The sequence below is a fragment of the Panthera tigris genome, chromosome B4 (assembly GCF_018350195.1).
Source record: "Panthera tigris isolate Pti1 chromosome B4, P.tigris_Pti1_mat1.1, whole genome shotgun sequence".
Lineage (NCBI taxonomy): Eukaryota > Metazoa > Chordata > Mammalia > Carnivora > Felidae > Panthera > Panthera tigris.
The window spans coordinates 29488184-29510516 of record NC_056666.1 but is presented as its reverse complement, the minus strand read 5'-3'; the positions used below and the strand labels follow the sequence as shown (position 1 = coordinate 29510516).

At 34.8% G+C, this 22333-nt stretch overlaps 1 protein-coding gene across 38 annotated transcripts in view; it reads right to left on the bottom strand.

Annotated features, from left to right (window-relative positions):
* Nucleotides 1-22333, bottom strand: part of LOC102948481 (coiled-coil domain-containing protein 7-like) — a 227246-nt gene that overhangs the window by 43074 nt on the left and 161839 nt on the right. For 36 of the 38 annotated variants that reach the window (XR_006219729.1, XR_006219728.1, XM_042991369.1 and 33 more), the window contains one exon: nucleotides 4762-4866. The exons of the other annotated variants lie outside the window; for them this stretch is intronic. Coding sequence is in view for 34 of the 36 variants with exons in the window: in XM_042991369.1 (XP_042847303.1) it covers nucleotides 4762-4866 (105 nt within the window). In the remaining 2 variants the exon portion in view is untranslated. The remainder of the gene's footprint in view (nucleotides 1-4761; nucleotides 4867-22333) is intronic. 38 annotated transcript variants of the gene reach the window in all.

Below are 22333 nucleotides of genomic sequence, written 5' to 3'. Positions count from 1 at the left end.
TCCCTTCCTTTTTAGTGAGAGTGTTTATCAAATATCACATAAGCAATAGAGTATTATTATTAGATATAATCCTCAGAATTTACTTACCTAATAACTAAAAGTTTGAACCCTTTGACCAATCACTCTCCAGGTTTATCCTCATGTTTTCAAGAGGCAGTATTTCCTTCATTTTTATGGCAAAATTATATATATATATATGCATATATATGTTAGATATAGATATATATGTATATACATACATGTTTGTGTACACATACACATAGATATCTACATATATATTCATTATTCGTTATCTATTATCCATCAGTCATCAATGGATGGTGAGCAGTTAGGTTATTTCCATTTTGGCTAATGTAAATAATGCCACTATAAATATGGGTGTACAAATGTTCCTTTGAGATAATGATTTCCTTTTCTTCAGATATAAATCCAGGTGTGTGACTGCTAAACCATATGGTAGTTCTATTTTTAATTTTTTTAAAACCTCCATATATTTATTAAATAATAATAAAATATTAAAGAAAAAATAAAAATAAAATAAAAATAATAAATAAAATAAATAATAAAAATAAAAATAAAAAAATTATTATTATTTAATAAATAAACATTAAAAGAAAAAGAAACTAATATTTTCCATAATAGCTGCACAAATTTATATTATAATCAACAGTGTACAAGAGTTATATTTTCTTCACATTCTCACCAATACTTGTTATCCCATGTCTTCTGATCATAGCCATTCCAAAAAGTGTGAGCTGATACTTCATTGTGGTTTTGATTTGCATTTCCCTGATGATTAATGATGTTGAGCATATTTTCATGCATCTCTTGGGCATCTATATGTCTTCTTTGGAAAAATACCTGTTCAGATACTTAAGTTATTGTGATTGTGAATGAATTATTGGTGATTTTTCCATTGAGTTGTAGAAGTTCATTATATATTTTGGATATTAACCTCTTATCAGATATGTAGTTTACAAATACTTTCTCCTGTTCTGTAGATTGCCTCTTCATTTTGTGATTGTTTCTTTTGCTATACAAAAGTGTTTTAGTTTGATGTAGTCCTACTTTTTTCTTTTGTGCTTGTGCTTTTGATGTCAAATCCAAAATTATTGCTTAGAGCAACATCAAGATATCCCCCTGTGTTTTCTTCTATGAGTATTATTGTTTTAGGATTTAAGTCCTTAATCCATTTGAATTGATTTTGTGTATTATGAAAATAGGTGATCATTCTTTTGCATAAAGTTACCCAGTTTTCCCAACAGCATTAAATAAACTATGCTTTTCCCATTGTATATTTTTGGTATCTGTCAAAAAATCAGTTGACCATATGTAAGTGGGTTTATTTCTGTGCTCTGTATTCTGTTCCATGGAATTATTTACCTATTTTTATGTCAACAACATATTGTCCTGATTACTGTATCTTTGTAATATAGTTTGAAATCAGACTATGTGATGTCTCTAGCCTTGCCCGTCATGCTCAAGATTTCTTTAGCTATTTGCAGTCTTTTGTGGTCTATGAAAATTTTAGTGTAGTTTTTAAACATTTTTGTAAAAAATGCCATTGGTATTTCTTTTATTTTCAAATATTTGTTTCAGGAGTAGAATTTAGTGATTCATCACTTACATATAACTCCCAGTGCTCATCATAACAAGTACATTCCTCAACACCCATCACCCATTTAGCCCAGCCCTCCTACCTCCCTCAATCAACCCTCAGTTTGTTCTCTATTAACAGTCTCTTATGGTTTGTTTCTCTCTCTTTTCCGTCTCCTTCCCATTTGTTCATCTGTTTGTTTCCTAAATTCAACATATGAATGAAATAATTTGGTATCTGTCTTTCTCTGACTTATTTTACTTAGCATAATACATTCTAGTTTCATCCACACAAAGTACACACACATACATACACACAACACATTCTTTATCCATTTATCAGTCAACAGACATTTGAGCTCTTTCCATAGTTTGGCTATTGTTGATAATGCTGCTATAAACATTGGGGTATGTGTCTCCCTTCAAATCAGTACTGTTGTATCCTTTGGGTAAATACCAAGTAATACAATTCCTAGGTCATAGAGTAGATCTATTTTTTACCTTTCAAGGAACCCAGGTACTGTTTTCCAAAGTGGCTGCTCTAGTTTCTATTGCCACCAACAGTGTAAGAGGGTTCCCCTTTCTCCACATCTTTGCCAATATCTGTTGTTTCCTGTATTGTTAATTTCAGCCATTCTGGCAGGTGTGAGGTGGTATCTCATCATGATTTTGATTTGTATATCTCTGATGATGATTGATGTTGAGCATCTTTTCTTGTGTCTGTTAGCCATCTGGATGTCTTCTTTGGAAAAATGCCTATTCATGCCTTTTGCCCATTTCTTCACTGGATTATTTGTTTTTTGGGTGTTGAGTTTAATAAGTTCTTTATATATTTTGGATACTAACCCTTTATCTGATGTCATTTGCAAATATCTTCTCCCATTCTGTCAGTTCCTTTTAGTTTTGGTGATTGTTTCCTTCACTGTGCAGAAGCTTTTTATCTTGATAAGGTCCCAATAGTTCATTTTTGCTTTTGTTTCCCTTGCCTCAGGAGACACATCTAGAAAAAAAAAGTTGCTACAACAGCTGTCACAGATATTATTGCCTGTGGTCTCTTTTGGGATTTTTATTTTATGCAAAAATTCTAATTCAAAGGGGCACATGCACCCAAATATTTATTGCAGGTCTATTGACAACAGCCAAAGTATGGAAAGAGCCCAAATGTCCATTGATGGATAAATGGATAAAGAAGATGTAGTATATATACAATGTAATATTAGTTAGCAATCAAAAAGAATAAAATCTTGCCATTTGCAACTATATGGATGGAACTAAAAGGTACTATGCTAATGAAATTAGTCAGTCAGAGAAAGACAAATATCATATGACTTAACTCATATGAGGAATTTAAGGTACAAAACAGATAAACATAAGGGAAGGGAAGCAAAAATAATATAAAAACGAGGAGGGGGACAAAACATAAGAGACTCTTAACTATAGGGAACAGAAGATTGCTGGAGGGATTGTGGGAGGGGGAGATGGGCTAAATGGGAAAGGGACATTAAGGAATCTGCTGGAAGCTGAGCTATCCCCACTTGAGTGGCAAAGCCCGGGCTGTGGACGGATTGGTGACTGCAAGGTGGCTCACCGACAGTGAAGCTTCTTGTACTCCTGCTTTTAGGTAGTTTGGCCTTAAAACTACCCGGGGTATTGTCTGTTGGAGAATTGCCCTTGACAGGCCCTCTGGGAAAAGAACCAGTAGGAAAGAAAATAAGGTTCCGTAAGAAATTGTGTGGCCTTGCGTTTAGCCCTTACCATCCCCTATGGATGGACGCCTCATACCTTTGCCAGCGAAAAGGGCCTGTATAAGAGAGACATATGGATTTGAAAGCCCCACTCCGTAACTAAGGAGTGTATCTATGGACACAGGTCACTCTAACCCCTAGGCCCACTTGGCCCCCAGGAGGCATTCCAGATGATGATTGAACCTAGTCGGTTAAAGTACAGAATGGTTCATTGGTTGCTAGGTGCACTGTCTCTCTGAGAATGTATAAGGCGTGGGTTTCTAAGGCCCTCTTGGCCCCCTTTCTGACACCTCGGACCCAGGCGAACACTTTTGTTCTTCAAAACCACAAATGGTTCAGGGAAACAACTAAGAGGTCATGTCCTTGTAACTGTTCCACTTGAGGTGTTGAGAGATAAATGATCTTTCGTGAAAACAGCAAAGCAAATACTTTATAAATTATAGATAACCATAGATACATAATAAAAACAATAAAAGAAATTAATCAATAAGCAAAGGGCAGGAGGTAACGTTATGACAAAACAATCATGGTGTTCCTTTTTGGGTGATTATACAAAGGAACAATTTTAGAATTGGGTAATGTTAGAAAAACATAGATGACGTATGTTACAAGAAAATCACTAGTATATATAATGCCACGTTTACTGCAATAAATCGGCCAGTTCAACATGCTGCTGTTGTTTATGTCCATTTTTATTTAAGTTTTTTATTTTAGTTTTTTATTTTAGTTTTTTATTTTTATTTTTGTTTTAGTTTTGTTTTATTTTCACTTTTTCGCCGACGCTGTTCATCCTTCAGGAACCCCTGGACCTGCTGGAGCTGGACTCCAGCAGGAATCTACTCCTGAAATCATTGCACTATATGCTAACTAACTTGGATGTAAATTAAAAATAAATAAAGTAAATAATAATAAAAAATACAGAAGGACTATAAATAAATGAAAAGACTCAACTTCAAAAAAAAAAAAAGTCCAAACTTTGTGATAAGTAGATCAAAAAGCAGCTATATTGCCTATCTTGTGAAAGTACCATTTTTCTTATTCCATCTTGTTATTACAAATGATATAAGAAATCAAAATTATGTTCTCTAAGAAACTGATCATATAACATCAAGTTTGTTATAAAAATTCACAATCTAGGGAGAATCCTATATATTTTTGTTTTATAAACAGGAAAGGAAAACTATTAAGCATTACCTAATGAAAGCTTGTTTGGTGGATTAATGAGCACATAATTAACTCACTTAAAGCTGAATATTAATTGATATATAGATTGATTGATTAGAATAAAATTATTTTTAAATTGAAAAAGGCTGCCCTACATTTGAATTTCTTATCTTCTTTTAACAACAGAACTAGAGCTGAAATACTTTAAGTCTTAGACTGTGTTTTACTTGCCCAAACATCATAAATTTCTACTTACCTATTACTTTGTTTAAATCTAATTGAAGTATTAGATCACTAATTGATGGATTAATTGCTGGAATATCTGCCATATCTGGAAGTTCTGAGGCTACTTCATTTTTGACTGGAATAATAACAGATTGCCAAATTAGTTGATTTAAAACTAAAATTTTATTTACAGTAAAATTATAGCACATAAAATCAATTAGAAATATTTTACCATATAGTTATTCAGCCTTATTTTTTAAGTTCGTTCATTTGTTTGTTTGTTTATTTATCTTTAGCATGAGCAGGGGAGGGGCAAAGAGAGAGAGAGAGAGAGAGAGAATCCCAAGCAGGGTCTGTGCTGTCAGTGCAGAGCCTGATTTGGGGCTCTATCTCATGAGCCTGAGATTATTACCTGAGCTGAAATTAAGAGCTGGACCCTTAACTGAGCCATCTGAGGTGTCTCTAGCCTTATTTTTTTGGTTTGTTTTTATTTAAATTCCAGTTAGTTAATATTAGCTTCAGGTGTACAATTCAGTGATTTAACACTTACATACAACACTCTGTGCTCATCACAAGTACACCCCTTAACCTTATTTACTTCACAATTTAACATACATTATCCAATTGAATACAAACATGTCTAATAATTTTTAAAACTTTATCAAATAGTTACCATATGTCAGATAATATACTAAACATTTTTCAAATATCATCTCTTTTAATCCTCACAATAATTCTAGGAAGTAGGTATTTCATTCCCATCTAATAGATAAGGGAAGTAGAGCTGAGAAAGATTACGAATATTTTGGAAGTTCATATTCTCAAGTGCAAAATCTTGAAATGAATTTTGTTCTTTTAGAATCCAAAACCTAGTCTCTAGATAGTAGACTCAAAGGTCTACCAGGACTAAGCATGCAATGTGAGTGAAATGACCTGGTGATATTTGGAGTGGCATGAATAACAGAAGTGAAACGGAGAGTATACATTTATTAAAAATAAAAAGCTATTACTCTAATTGACTGTTACAAATGCAGGCCTGGTGTTCCTGGGTCATCAACATTCTCAAGGGAATCCAGAAATGTAGATATTTGCAAGGGATTCCAAGATTGTAAAATATTTTCAAGTAATAAAAAAGTTTTATGCATGTTTGTAGGACAAAGGAAATCATCAGCTATTGTCACAAAAGAATTACCTAATTTTAGAAAAGAATTAATTCTAACATATGGGTAGGATTTAAGAGCCAATAACTAGGTTATATTTCTTTGTTAAACATCATTATTTACCTACCAGTATATCTATCATCTAGTAACAGGAAAATAAGATTTAAAATCTTGAGGAAATCAGCACTTTCAAAAACAATACCAATGAGCAAAATATACCAGAAAAAGTGGAAAGAACAATTAAAAATTAAAATTCACAATTAAGCTAACCTTTTCAAAAGTTACAGGCCCACATATTTTAATGTGTGGGATTCTTTATATTACATCCTATGCCATAGCACATAAAAAGAGAATTTATTTTTACAAAGTCAAAATAGTCACTGCAAGGGTATTAACATTGACAGACATAATTGGCATAGGGATATAAAAATACTACACAGAAAAAAATATATATAATATAAATTAATTTATAGTAATTTCATAGTAGGTCTTCAAATACTTGTATGTGTGATACACTTATAGTATATCTCAATTCAGACTACCTGCATTTAAAGTGCTCAATATTCATATGTGGCTAGTGGCGGCCACATTAACAGTACTGATTTAGAATAAAAATGCAAAAATCTTAAATTAATAAGTAAGGAAATAGAATTGAGAATTATTAAAAAAAAAGCATGGCATCATCTAGTAGGGTTTATTCCCAAAATACAAGCTAGGTCATCTATAATATAGTTATTATAATAATGGTTCTCAAGAGAAATGATGGAAGATTATCTTAAGGTAAATATAACTTACAAAACTTAAACATACATTCCTTTTTAAATTTCCCCAAATTTATAGAGATATAATTGCCATATAAAATTGTATAAGTTTAAGGTTTACAGTTTAATAATTATATTAAACTTATATATTGCAAACTGAATACCACAATGTTAACATGTCTACCACCTTACATATATGCATAAAATAGATACATATATTAGCACATATATAAACAAGTATATGTAATAAGTATATATAAATATACACTGTTTAGTCTTTAATATATAAAATATATAATATAAATAAAATATATTACATTTATAGTGACAACATTTAAGATGTACTTTCTTAGGAATTTTCCAGTATAGAGTATGGTTACCTATAGTCACCATGCTGTATATTACATCGCAAGAACTTATTAATCTTATAAATTGAAGTTTGTAATCTTTGACCAACATTTCCCCATTTCTCCTACTCTCAGGCCCCTGGCAACCACTATTATACTCTATGGTTCCATGAGTTAGCACTTTGTGATGACATATATAAATGGGATAATACAGTACTTGACATTCCTGTTTGACTTATTTCACTTAGCATAATAGTTTCAAGGTCTATCCATGTTGTTTCAAAGAAAATTTTCTTTTTTATGGCTGAATAATATTCCACTTTATATATTTACCACATTTCCTTTATCCATTTATTTGCCAAAAAGATACATAGATTTTTTCCTTATCTTGGCTAAGGTGAATAATGCTGCAATGAACATGGGAGTGCAGATATCTCTTTAGGGTTCCGATTTCATTTTCTTCAGATACATACCTAGAAGTTAGAATGCTCAATCACACAATAATTCTATTTATTTTATTTATTTATTTTTTAGTAACCTCTATATTGTTTTCCATTGGAAGTATCAATTTACATTCTCACCAAAGGTGCATACAGGTTCCCTTTTCTCCACATCCTCACCAGCGCTTGTTATTTTTTATCTCCTTAATAATAACCATTCTAACAGGTGTGAGATAATATCTTATTGTGATTTTGATAAGTATTTCCTTGACAATTAGTTACATTCAGTATCTTTTCACCTACCTGCTTGTGATTTGAATGTTTTCTTTGGAAAAATGTATACATTCAGGTCCTCTACCCAGTTTTAATTGGATTAGTGTTAATGCTATTGAGTTATATGATATATTTTAGATATTGACCTCTTATACAATATGCTGTTTATAAATATTTTTTCCTATTCTTCAGGTTTCCTTTTCATTTTGCTGATTGTTTCTTTTGCTGTGCAGATTTTAAGTTTGGTTAGTCCTACTTGCTTTTGTTGCTTGTGCTTTGGGTATCTTACCTAAAAAGTCATTGCCAAAATCAATATCAAAGAGCTTTTTCCCTGTCTTCTAGGAGATTCTTCTAAACTGTCACAGTTTATTCTTTAATCCATTTTATGTTGATTTTTGTATATAAGGGATCAATTTTATTCTTTTTCATGTGGATATTCATGTTTTTCAACACAATTTATTTCCTCATTGAGTATTCTTGGCTTCCTTGCATAATATTAGTTGACTGTATCTGGCATAGGTTTATTTCTGAACTCTTGGTTCCATTACATTTGTCTATGTGGCTGTGTTTTATGCCAGTTTTGATTACAATAATTTTGTAGTATATAGTTTAAAATCAGGAAGACTGATGCCTGGAAATTTGTTCTTCTTTCTTAAGATAGCTTTGGCTATTTGTAGATTTCTTTCTTTCTTTCTTTCTTTCTTTCTTTCTTTCTCACACAATTTTTATGATATATTTTCTATTGCTGTGGAATTGCCATTCATAGTGACCACATTAAATCTATAGATGGCTTTGGGTTGTATGGGTATTTTAACAATATTAATTCTTCTGGGTTTTAAGGAAAGATGACAGCTGAGTAGGAGGACCCTGGGCTCACTTCTTCCCATAAATACAACTTAAATAACTACCAAACATCCTAAATATTCCAGAAATCAACCTGAAGATTTACAGAACAAATTCACAAGAGGGAAGAAAAAGCCCATATAAAAGAAGGTAGGAAGTATGCAGAATTGGTTTAGGGGAGAAATGAATTATGGGTGTTGCAGACGGGAAGGAGCTGTGGTTACAGAGAAGGTTGAGAGAGAGAGGAAACACATGAGATTGCACAAGGAGAATGTTTTCCCAAATCCACTGGCTTGGAAAATTAGAGGGACTGAATTTTGTGAGTTATTGCAATCAGTGTACTTAAAGCCTGGAAAGTTGTTTTTTTTTAATATTTATTTATTTTTGAAAGAGAGAGAGAGTGAGAACCAGTGGTAGAGGGACATAGAGAGCGGAACAGAGGATCCTAAGTAGGCTGCCAGCTGATAGCAGAGAACCCAAAACAGGGCTCAGACTCATGAACTGTGAGATGGTGACCTGAGCCAAATTCAAACACACTTAACCGACTTAGCCACCAGGTGTCCTTAGAGCCTAGAGTTTTAAAGGTCAGTGGGCTTTGCTGGCAAAGAGCTCAGAGGACGCTGCACTGCTCCTGGAGAGAAGGCAGGGAAACAACCTGGAGGCAGACAACTTGGAAACAGTGATCAGAAGAACACCTGGGGCACAGAGGAGAGAGATTATTTGCTTTTCTCAGAGTGTGTCAGTGAGAGGCAGCACTCACGGTGACACCTCTCCAGGAACAAAGGAACTGGCTGGCACAATTTCCCAATTTCCTTCCCTCAGCATACCTGTGGGAAGCAGCACAGCATTGACACTGGCTGCCTAACTTTATACACCAAGCCCTATGCTGGTGGGACTGCCGTTCTCAGTTGAACTTGCCTTAGACAGTGTGGTGGGTCCCTCCCCCAGAAACCAGTACAAATCTCTGCCCATACCATGTCTCCCAACCAGAGGGTTCTGTAGGCTTTCAGTTCTGGTAGAGTGTCTGGCCTTCAGGCTTTCAGTTCTGGTGGTGTCAGGCCTCATTTCACAAACAGACCAAGCACACCTAGTTAAAACGCACTACATTCAGGCAAAGGACCAAACACTGCCCACAGCAGGCAAGGAGAGTCTCTTCAGATGACAAACAGAGCAACCAAAACACAACAGCAAAGTACACACAACACACAGTAGGGACATTTCCAGAAGTGACAGGCCCTGGGCAATACATGACCTCTTATTCATAATGTCAGAAGTAGTAGACATAACTGGCTTTTCTAACAAACAGAACAGGGCAGAGACTGAGACAAAGTGCCAGGATGGAGGTATTCATCCCAAATGCAAGAGCAAAATACAGCCATGGCCAGAGATCTAAGCAAAACATATAGAAGTAACATTCCTAATGGAGAATTTAAAGCAACAAGCATAAGGATACTCACTAGGCTTGAGAAAGGAAGACATGAATAAGACCCATACCACAGAGATAAAAGAGGTAAAAAAAAATCATTCAAGATTAAGACTGCAATAAGCAAATTAGAAACATGCTTGAGGCAGAGGAATGAATTATTAACAACAGAAGACAAACTATTAGAAATTAATGAAGTTGAACTGAAAAGAGAAAGAAGAATTATGCAACATAAGTATAGACTTAGGAAATTCAGAGACTCCATCAAACATAATAACATTTGTATAATAGGAGTTCCCAAAGAAGAGCAAGAAGAGGGGGCAGAAAATTTATTTGAAGAAATAATAGCTGAAAACTTCCCTAATCTTGGGAAGGAAACAGATATCCAGATCCAGGAGACACAGAGAACTCCCATCAAAAGCAACAAAAGAGGCCAACACCAAGACATATTGTAATTAAATTTGCAAAATATAGTGATAAAGAAAAAAACCTTAAACGCAGCAATACAAAAGAAATCCTTAACTTACAAGGGAAGACCCATAAAGCTAGCTGTAGATTTCTCAACAGAAACTTGGCAAGACAGAAGGGAGTGACATGATATATTCAAAGTGCTGAATGGGAAAAATCTGCTGCCAATAATATTCCACCAGCAAGTCTACAATTCAGAATAGAAGGAGAGGTAAAGAGTTTCCCAGACAAACAAAAACTAAAGATGTTTGTGAACAATAAAGCAGCCCTCCGGAAATATTAAAGGGGACTCTTTGATAGGAAAGGAGAGACTAAGAGTGACAAAACAAGAAAGGATCAGAGAAAATATCCAGAAATGATGACAAAACAACTAACGAAATCACAATAAACACATATATATTAGTAATTACTTTTAATGTAAATGGGTTAAATGCTGCAATCAAAAGGCATAGGGTGTAAGAGTAAGATTAAAATCAAGACCAACTACATGCTGCCTACAAGAGACTCATTTTAGACCTAAAGACACCTGTACATTGAAGGAAAGGGGATGGAGAAACATCTACCACACAAATGGATATCAAAAAGAGTAGCAATACTTCTATTAGACAAATTAGACTTTAAAACAAAGACTGTAACAAGAAACAAAGAAGGGCACTACACAATACAACAAGAAGATCTAACATTGTGAATATTTATGTACCAAGCATGGGAACACTGAACCACATAAAATAATAACAAACTATTGCAATAATAGGAGGGGAGTTTAACACCTCATTTACATCACAGGACAAATCATCTAAACATAAAATCAACAAAAAGCAATGGCTTTGAATTCTTTTCAATTGCACATGGAACGTTCTCCAGAATAGATCACATATTAGGTCACAAAACAGGCCTGAATAAAATACAAAACCTTTGAAGTCATACCATGCACCTTTTCTGACCACAACATTATGAAACTAGAAGTCAATCACAAGAAAAAAATCTGGCAAGATCAAAAATACATGCAGATTAAACAACATGCTACTAAAATACTAATGGATCAAACAGAAAATAAAAAAAGAAAAAAAAGTACATGAACTTTTTTCCATTGGATATTATTTCCTTGTTTGTCAAAAATCAATTAACTATATAGTTGTGGGTTCATTTCTGGGTTTTCTATTCTGTTCTTTTGATCTATGTGTTTGTTTTTGTGCCATTATCATACTGCTTTGATCAATATAACTTGAAGCCTGGAGTTGTGATTCCTCCATTTTGCTTTTGTTTTACCAAATTGTTTTGGCTATCCGGAGTCTTTTGTGGTTCTATACAAATTTTAGAATTGTTTGTTATAGCTCTGTGAAAAATGTTGGTGGTATTTTGATAAGGATTGCATTAAATGTATATTTTAGATTTATTTTGGGAAATAAATACATTTTAAAAATATTTGTTCTTCCAGTAAATGAGATGGGTTGTTTTTCCATTTATTTGTGTCATCTTCAATTTCTTTCATTAGTGTTTTATCATTTTCAGAGTATAGATCTTTTACCTCTGGTTAGGTTTATTCCTATACTCTGTCCATCTGTGTTGTTTCTTAAATCACTACATTGTTTACCTGAAACTAAGTTTACCTGAAGCTTGCACCGTAAGTTAACTAAGTGGAATTTGAATAAAAACTTAAAAAACAAAACAACCCATTTTCAATTGCACCAACAAAAGGAATAAAATTCCTAGGAATAAACTTAGCCAAGAAGGTAAAATACCTTCACTACAAAAACCATAAAACATTGATAAAAGTAACTGAAGACGACACAAGTAATGATGTTCCACTCAAATTGGGAGAACTAATAATGTTAATTTAAATGTCCATACCATGCAAGGTAATCAACCAATTCAATGCAATCCCTATCAAAATACAAATAGCATTTTCACAGGACTAGGAGAAAGTATCTTAAAATTTGTATGGAACCACAAAAGAGAGAATATCAAAGCAATCTTGAAAAATAACACAAAGCTGGAGGTATCACAATCCCAGATTTCAAGATACACTACAAATCTGTAGTAATCAAGACAGTATAATATTGGCTCAAAAATAGACACATGGATCTCTAGAACAGAATAAAAAGTCCAGAAGTAAACCCACTCTTTTATGATCAATTAGCCTATGACAACAGAAGCAAGAATATCCAATGGGCAGAAAGAATGTCTTCAACAAATGGTGCTGGAAAACCCAAACAGCTACATGCAAAAGAGAGAATTTGGACTACTCTCTCTCACCATACACAATACACCCAAAATAGATTCGAGACCTAAATGTAGACCTGAAACTGTAAAATTCCTAGAAGAAAACAGGCAGTAATCTCTTTGACATTAGCCATAGAAACATTTTTTTTAGGTATATCTCCTCAGACAAGGGAAAGAAAAGCAAATTTAAGCTGTTGGACTATAACAAATAACAACTTTTTACAACAAAGGAAATCATCAACAAAACAAAAAGTCACTCTACTGATTTGGAGAAGATATTTGCAAATGTTATATCTGATACAGGGTCAATATCCAAAATATATAAAGTATTTATACAACTCAATACCAAGAAAACAAATAATCCAATTAAAAGTGGGCTCGGAACATGAACAAATATTTTTCCAAAGAAGACATACAGATGGCCAACAGACACATGAATAGATGCTCAACATCACTAATCATTAGGGAATTGTAAATCAAAGCCACAATGAGATATCATCTTACATCTGTCACAATGGCTTAAGTCAACTATACAAGAAACAAAACGTGGTAGTGAGGATGTGGAGAAAAAGGAACCCTTGTTCACTGTTGGTAGGTATACAAGTTGGTGCAGTCACCATACAAAACAATTTGGAGGTTCCTCAAAAAATTAAAAATCCAATAATTCCACTATTGGGCTTATTTGCACCCCTATGTTTATTGTAGTATTATTTGAAATATCCAAAATATGTAAGTAACCCAAGTGTGCATCAAATGATGAATGGATAAAGAGATGGCACGCACGCATGCGCGCGCACACACACACACACACACACACAATGGAATATTGTTCAGCTATAAAAAGAATGAAATCTTGCCATTTGAAACAATATGGATGGATCTAGAGGTTATTGCTAAGTGAAATATGTCAGTCAGAGAAAGACAAATACCATATTATTTCACTCATATGTGGATTTTAAGAAACAAAACATGCAAGCAAAGAAAAAAGAGATAAATAAAAACTAGATTCTTAAACATAGAGAACAAACTTGTGGCTGCCTTGGGGAGGGGCGGGTGGATGGGTGAAATAGTTGAAGAGGATTAAGAGTATACTAATTGTGATGAACAGTGAATAATGCATAGAATTGTTGAACTATTTTATTGTACACCTAAAACTAATAAAATGCTGTATGATAATTATAACTGAATTAAAAATATACATATTAACAAAAAAAGAATGAGTCTTGGGTTTGGGACATTTCTTACCAAGAGAGATAGTACCCATACAAACTGTGCCAGGCTTACCACACTGTGTGAAAATTATCTTTCCTTTTTTCTGCACTCAATGAATGATTAATATGTCTTTGGAGATTGTGGGTCATATGGAACCTGGACAACTCCAGTGTTTTATCTGTCCTCTGCCCAGATGGGACTGTTCCTTCTACTGTGGCACAGGAGGAATGTACATAGGAAAACTGCTTGCCATCAGCCACTGGAAAAGACTCACTGACCATGGAACACTAAGCTGCACTACTGAAGCTAATCTTGCTTAGTCTCTCTATGTACGTAAAGTGTTGTTCCATTCAGTGCTTGACTGCATTGTGTTTTCATTAGCAACTCTCATGTCAAATGACATGGAAAAAAGTGTTTGCAGTTCTTCTCTGGGTTTAGTAACTGGTGAACAGTACCCTATACCCTTGGGATTAATAACCAGTATTCTATATTTTACTGATCTAATGTTTCCTTTTTCAGTCATAAAACTCATAAGACTCATCATAGTTAGATGAGTCCTTCCTTTTTTTCTTGGTTGTCCAGCTAAAAGTTTGTAAATTTAGTTTATGTTTTAAAAAATCCAATTCTTTGTTTTATTGATTTGTTTTTATTGTCTTTCCAGTTTCTGTTTCATTTATTTCAGCTATCATTTTTATTATTTTCTTCCTTCTGCTAATTTGGGGCTTCAAATATCTGCTAATTTGAGGCTTCAAAAAAATTTGGGGCTTCTTCTTTTACTAATTCCTTGTAGAATAAAGTTAGATTATTCATTTCAGATCTTTCTTTTCTCTTAATGTAAATATCTACAACTCATAAGTTTTTGTATGTTGTTTTTCATTTTTATTGGTCTCAAGATGCTTTCTGATTTACCTCTTGATTGGTTGTGCAGGAGTGTGCTGCCTAATTTTCATATACTTGTAAAATTTTCCACTTTTTCCATTATTGATTGTTATCTTCATACTATTCTGGTCATTAAAAATATTTAATATGATTTCTTAAATTTGTAGCCCAACATATGATCTATCCTGAAGAATGCTTCCTGTGTTCTTAAGAATAATGTGTATTCTGCGCCAGAGTGGTCAAAATGAACAAATCAGGAGACTATAGATGCTGCCGAGGATGTGGAGAAACAGGAACCCTCTTGCACTGTTGGTGGGAATGCAAATTGGTGCAGCCATTCTGGAAAACAGTGTGGAGGTTCCTCAGAAAATTAAAAATAGACCTACCCTATGACCCAGCAATAGCACTGCTAGGAATTTACCCAAGGGATACAGGAGTACTGATGCATAGGGGCACTTGTACCCCAATGTTTATAGCAGCACTCTCAACAATAGCCAAATTATGGAAAGAGCCTAAATGTCCATCAACTGATGAATGGATAAAGAAATTGTGGTTTATATACACAATGGAGTACTACATGGCAATGAGAAAGAATGAAATATGACCCTTTGTAGCAACGTGGATGGAACTGGAGAGTGTGATGCTAAGTGAAATAAGCCATACAGAGAAAGACAGATACCATATGTTTTCACTCTTATGTGGATCCTGAGAAACTTAACAGAAACCCATGGGGGAGGGGAAGGAAAAAAAAGAGGTTAGAGTGGGAGAGAGCCAAAGCATAAGAGACTCTTAAAAACTGAGAACAAACTGAGTGTTGATGGGGAGTGGGAGGGAGGGGAGGGTCGGTGATGGGTTTCGAGGAGGGCACATTTTGGGACAATAAATTTCATATATTGAAAAATAAATAAATTATTTACACCCTTTAAAAAAAAGAATAATGTGTATTCTGTTGCTTTTATATGTAATGTTCTGTATATATCTGTTAGGTATATTTGGTTTACAGTGTTATTTAAGTCCTTATTTTCTGTATCTATCCAATGTCGGAAGTAAGGTATTGAAGCCCCTTACTGTATTGTATCTCTATGTATTTCTCCCTATAAAATTTTTCTTCATATCTGCTTTAGTATAAAGGTATGTACATGTATAATTATTATTATATCTTCTTTCTAAAATTACCCCTTTCTCACTATTCACTGACCTTCTTTGTCTATTTGGACCAATTTCAACTGAAAGTCTATAAATGTAGCCACTCCTGTTCTGATTTCTTCTGCTTGACATTTGTGTGGAGTTTTCCATCAATTTACTTTGGGCTGATGAGTATCCTTAAAGCTAAAGTGAGTCTCTTGTAGGCAGCATATTGATGGATTTTTAAAAATCCATTCATCCAGCCTCTGCTTTTTGACTGTATATTTTAGTCCATTTATGTTTAAAGCAGTTATTGAGAAGTAAGTTCTTGTTTCAATTCTGTTATTTTCCTGCTGTCTCTCTTTTTAAAGTTTTATTTAAATTCCAGTTAGTTAACATACAGTGTAATATTAGTTTCAGGTGTACAATATAGTGATTGAACAGTTCAATATAACACCGGGTGCTCACCACAACAAGTGATTCCCACCCACCTATTTAATCCCCATCACCTATTTAACCGATCCCCTCACCCACCTCTGATAATCGTTAGTTTGTTCTCTGTAGTTAAGAGTCTGTTTTCTGATTTGCCTCTCTTTTTTCCTTTTGCTCATCTGTTTTGTTTCTTAAATTCCACATATACAAGTGAAATATGGTATTATGTCTTTCTCTAACTTATTTTGATTAGCATAATACCTTCTTGCTCCATCCTAAATATTAATCAACAGTTAAATTCAATTCTACCAATAATAAAATGTGTTATATTATTAGTGTATATTTTGAAACTGTACAGAAACAGGACATATATTTCCTTTTTTAAATTCTTTAAATGTTTTTATTTAGTTTTGAGAGAGAGGGAGAGAGAGAGAGAGAGAGAGAGAGAGAGAGAGAGAGAAGGGGAGGAGCAGAGAGAGGGAGACACAGAATCCACAGCAGGTTCAAGGCTCCAAGCTATTAGCACAGAGTTTGACACGGGGCTCGAACCCACTATCCGTGAGATCATGACCTGAGCTGAAGTCGGACGCTTAACCAACTGAGCCACCCAGGCGCCCCACATGACATATATTTCTATGGAATAAAATGCACACATGAAAATAAGATTAATGGTTAACTCTTAAGGGACAAAATGTAACTTGAAATCATGGTGACAGTCAAATGATGGGGATTAGGTGGGTATGTTTAGTTTTACATGTAATATTCTAATGTTAAGATGAAGAATACAGTATATAATATTTATGTACCCACAAAGATAGATAAGTGTACATAGATGAAGAAGATGATGATGACGATGACTGACAGATGATAGATAGATAAATAGATAGATAGATAGATAGATAGATAGATAGATAGATAGATAGATAATAGACAGATAAATAGACAAAATAAAGGCCTAGAAGCCATTGAGGCAACAGAGGCTAGTTTCTGGGTCTGGGTGGTAAGCATATTAGTTATTGCTGTTTTCTTTGTACAATTTGTATTGTTCATTTGCCATAATAATAAAAGATAACATTAAGATGAGCATGTCTGGAGTAAAGATTAGTTTTTTTTTTAAATATTGAGTTCTTGGAGCCTGTGGATTCCAAAATACCTACTGCATAGTCAGGTATGACTGTATAGTGAAGGATGTCCAGCCAGCATTGTACATGCAGCTGAGATTTAACTAAACGTTCTAGAACTGGCTCCACTTTCTATAATTCAGAGGGCTTTACCCAAATTTACCCTGATATAATGAGTGAGCAATTGTGAGGAAAAGAAAATGGGCCTTTAGAATTGAGGATTATAAAGTGAAATAATAATTAAATAATCACTAAAATCAATATATAAATAGTGTTAATGAATACAGACTTTAAAACAAATTCCTAGTAGAAAAAGAAATCCTACATTCAAATCTTGGCTCTTCTTAGAATCTATGTGATTATATTAGTTAAGTCATTTAACCATTTTAAGTTTTCTTTAATCCTCTATCTATAAAATGGGATCCCATAGTATCTGGTGCATAGTAAACATCTCAATAAATTGTAACTATTGCAATTGCTACTTTTATAAAGGGAGGGTAAGAAAAAGATAAGGCTAGATAGGTCTAATTAAAATGATTAAGATAAACTGAGTTCTATAATAAAGGCAGAAGAAATCTGTTGAGATGACATATAATGAATTTTTCTTTTTAGTTTTATGTTGATAAAAATATCTGTAATTAAGCAATGAGAATCATGACCTATATCAATATTTATTTAGCCTAGTATATGTACTATTATATGTTTTGTTATCTATCATGTTACTGACATTATATAAACTTTCTTTTCTTAGACTCTGGGACGTTATAGTGTTATTTTTAAAGATCCTTTCTTTTTGCTATATAAAAATTATGACAGGAAATATGATTATTACCTAGCCTTCTTTTAAAATATGCTTATATAAAATCTCAGGGAGGAGCTAAAGTGGTTGAGTAGGAGGACCTTAGGTTTGCCTCATCCCTTGAACACAGCTAGATGAATATCAAGTCATTCTGACTACACAAGAAATCAATCTGGAAACTGAAAGAACAAACTGCACAAATAGAGGGAGAGAAAAGGTCATATCCTGGAAGGTAAGAGGTGTGGAGACATGGTTTGAGGAGAAATGGATCATGGGTGCTGCAGAGGGAGGGAAACCTGGCCATGGAGAGAGGAGAGAGGGAGAGAGAAAGAGAGAGAGAAGGAAGAGGAGGAGGAGGAGGAGGAGGAGGAGGAGGAGGAGGAGGAGAGAGGAGCACAGAGGGGATTGGACAAGGAAAAACTTTTCCAAAAACACTGACTGGGAAAGTGAGAAGGGCTGATTATCAAGAGTTTTACAACCAGCTGGGCCCAAAGACTGGAGTTTTAGAGGCCTGTAGCATGGCTGGTGTGGAACCCTGAGGGCACTGCAATGCCCCTATGGAAAAAGAGGGCAAATAGACCACAGTGTGACCTGTGGTTACCCTGGGGTCACCAGGGAGCATCCCAGCATATATAGAAGAGGTGGCATTGACTTTCTAGGGATAAAAGAGCCAGTGGGTACCATTTACCGCCCCTTCACCTCAGGATATGTGCAGAGACACCTGCTGAGGGTGGCTAACCTGCACACTGGCTTTTTGTTGTGATTTACTTCAAACTCCATACCTCTGGTGCTTTGGTGAAACTTTCCTTCTGGAACAAACTTGAGCAACCCCAGAGTGGTGAGATCCTCTCCCAGAGCAACAGCAGAGGTCCTCACCATGACAGGTCCATAAAGTTTGGATTTTAAAAACTCTACCAGACTGCGTGGGATAGACCCCAAGGGTCTACCAGGAGGGCAGATGGCCCAGACCCAGACAGGTTGAAGGCAGCAATCTGAGTGATGCCTGTGACACACAAGGAATATTGCCCTTCTGAGAGGGCTTCTCAAAGGTGCCAGCTTCCCTCTCTTGGGACTGAGGAGCTTGCTGGTGCCAGTTACCTCTCCCACCCATTAGCATATACTAACCTCAGTAAACAGCACAGCACCAACAGTGGCAGCCTAAACCATTTATGCCAAGCTCCACCCCCTGCACTGTGCAGGTGCTGCTTTTTGTGGCCAACTGTACCTGATAACAAGAGCAGTGGGTTCTTCCCCCAGAAGACCAGCACAACCCCTCTGCCCACCCCCAACAGGCACATGTTCACTGACTATAGAGTTCTACAAAGCTTCAGCTCTAGTGGAAATAGCATTAGGTCTCTTAACAAGCAGACCAGAGTACAACTAGTAAAAACTCACCACTCTGGCCAAGGTCCACTCTCCCCCCAGCAGGCAAGTAGAAACTGCATTGGACTGACCTGAGAGAAAGAAAAGCCAAAAAACAGCAGCAGAGTTCACATAGCATACACCAGAGACACCTCCTAAAGTGCCAGGCCCTGGACACTAAAAGACCTCTTCTTCATAAAGCCACTACTTTCAGGAGCAGGAAATATAATATAACAGGTTTTCATAACACAAAGATGAAGACAGAGACCTAGACAAAATGCAAAGATGGAGGAATTCATCTCCAAAGAAAGAACAAGAAATGGCTATGTCCAGGGATCTAATATAAACAGATATAAGTAATATGCATGATCCAGAATTTAAAAAAAACTTTTTAATGTTTATTTATTTTTGAGAGACAGAGACAGAACATGTGCTGGGGAGGGGCAGAGAGAGAGAAGACACAGAATCTGAAGTAGGCTCCAGGCTGTGAGCTGTCAGCACAGAGCCTGATGTGGGGCTCAAACTAACAAACTGTGAGATCATGACCTGAGCTGAAGTTGGACACTTAACTGACTGAGCCACCCAGGAACCCCTGCATGATCCAGAATTTAAATCAACAATCATAAAGATAATAGCTGGGCTTGAGAAAATCATAGAAGACTCCAGAGAGTATCTTACCACAAAGAGAAAAGACTTAAAAATTAGGCAAAAACAAAAATACAATAATCAAGATTCAAAAATGACTAGATATAATAACCACAAGGGTGAAGTAAGAGAGGAAGGAATAAATGATATAGAAGATAAAAATATGGAGAAATGAAGCTGAAAAAAAGAGGGAAATAAAAATATTGGATCATGAATGTAGACTTAGAAAACTCAGTGACTCCATAAAACATAATAACATTCATATTGTATAGGTTCCAGAAGAGAAGTAAAAGTTGGCAGAAGGCTTATATGAGAAAATTATAGCTTAAAACATCCTAATCTGGGAAAAGAAACAGACATCCAAATCTGGGAGGCACAGAGAACTCCCATCAAAATCAACAAAAGCTGGTCAACACCAAGACATATCATAAAGTTGCAAAATATAGAGGTAAAGAAAAAATCCTAAAAGCAACAAGACAAAAGAATTCCCTTCTTACAAGGGAAGTAAATAAGGTTAGCAAAAGATCCCTCCTCAGAAACATGGCAGGCAAGAAGGGAGTGGCAGAAAATATTCAACGTGCTGAAAGGGAAAATCTGGAACCAAGAATATTCTACCCAGCAAGGCTGTCATTCAGAATAGATGGAGAGATGAAGCATTTCCCAGACAAACACAAACTAAAGGAGTTCGTGACTACTAAACCAGCCCTGCAGGAAACATTAATAGGCATTCTTTGAGTGGAAAGAAAAACCAAAAGCAACAAAAACTAGAAAGTAACAGAGAAAATCTCCAGAAACAATTACTTGAAAATAATACAATTACATTAAATTAATATCTATCAATAATTATTCTTAATGTAAATGGAATAAGTGCTCCAATGAAAAGACATAGAGTTTAGGAATGGATAAAAAAATGAAAACAAAAAAAACAAAATGCTGCCTACCAGAGACTCATTCTAGAACTGAAGACGCCTACAGATTGGAAGTGAGAGGCTGAAGAATAATTTAGCATGCTAATGGACATCAAAAGAAAGCCAGAGTAGCCATACTTATATCAGACAAACTAGATTTTAAGCCAAAGACTGTAGCAAGAGATGAAGAGGGACACTGTATCATAATAAAGGCTTCTATCAAAAAAGATCTAACAATTGCAAATATTTATGCCCCCAACTTAGAAGAACCCAAATATATGAAACAATTAATAAAAACATAAAGGAACTCATTGATAATAATAGAATAAGAGTAGGTGACTTTATCTCACTAACATCAAGTAAAGATCATTTAAGCAAAAAATCAATAAGGAAACAATGGCTTTGAATGATACATTGGACCAGATGGACTTAAAAGATATAGTCAGAACATTTCATCCTAAAGCAGCAGAATACACATTCTTTATAAGTGCACATGGGACATTCTTCAGAACAGATCACATTCTGTGTCACAAATCAAGCATAAATAGTAAAAAAAAGAAGACTGAGATCATATCATATATATTTTCCAACTACACCTCTATGAAACTTCAAGTCAACCATAAGAAAAAATTTGGAGAGACCACAAATACATGGAAGTTAAAGAACATCCTACTAAAGAATGAATGGGACAATCAGGAAATTAAAGAAGAAATAAAAAATACATGGAAACAAACGAAAATGAAAAAATGATAGTCTAAAACCTTCACGATGCAGCAAAAGCAATTATAAGAAGGAAGTGTATAGCAATACAGGCTCACTTCAAGAAGCCTCAAATACACAACCAAACCTTACACTTAAAGAAGCTAGAAAAGCAACAAGAAATGAAGCCTAGGGCCAGCAGAAGAAGGGAAATAATAAAGATTAGAGATGAAATAAATGTATAGAAACAAACAAAAAAGCAAAACAGTAGAACAGATCAAGGAAACCAGGAGCTGGCTCTTTGAAAGAATTAATAAAATTGGTAACTCTAGCCAGATTTACCCAAAAAAAGGAGAAAGAACCCAAATAAAAATCACTAAAGAGAGGGGGAGATCACAACCAACACCACAGAAATACAATTATAAAAGAATATTATGAAAAATTATATGTTAATAAATTGAGTAATCTGGAAGACATGGATAA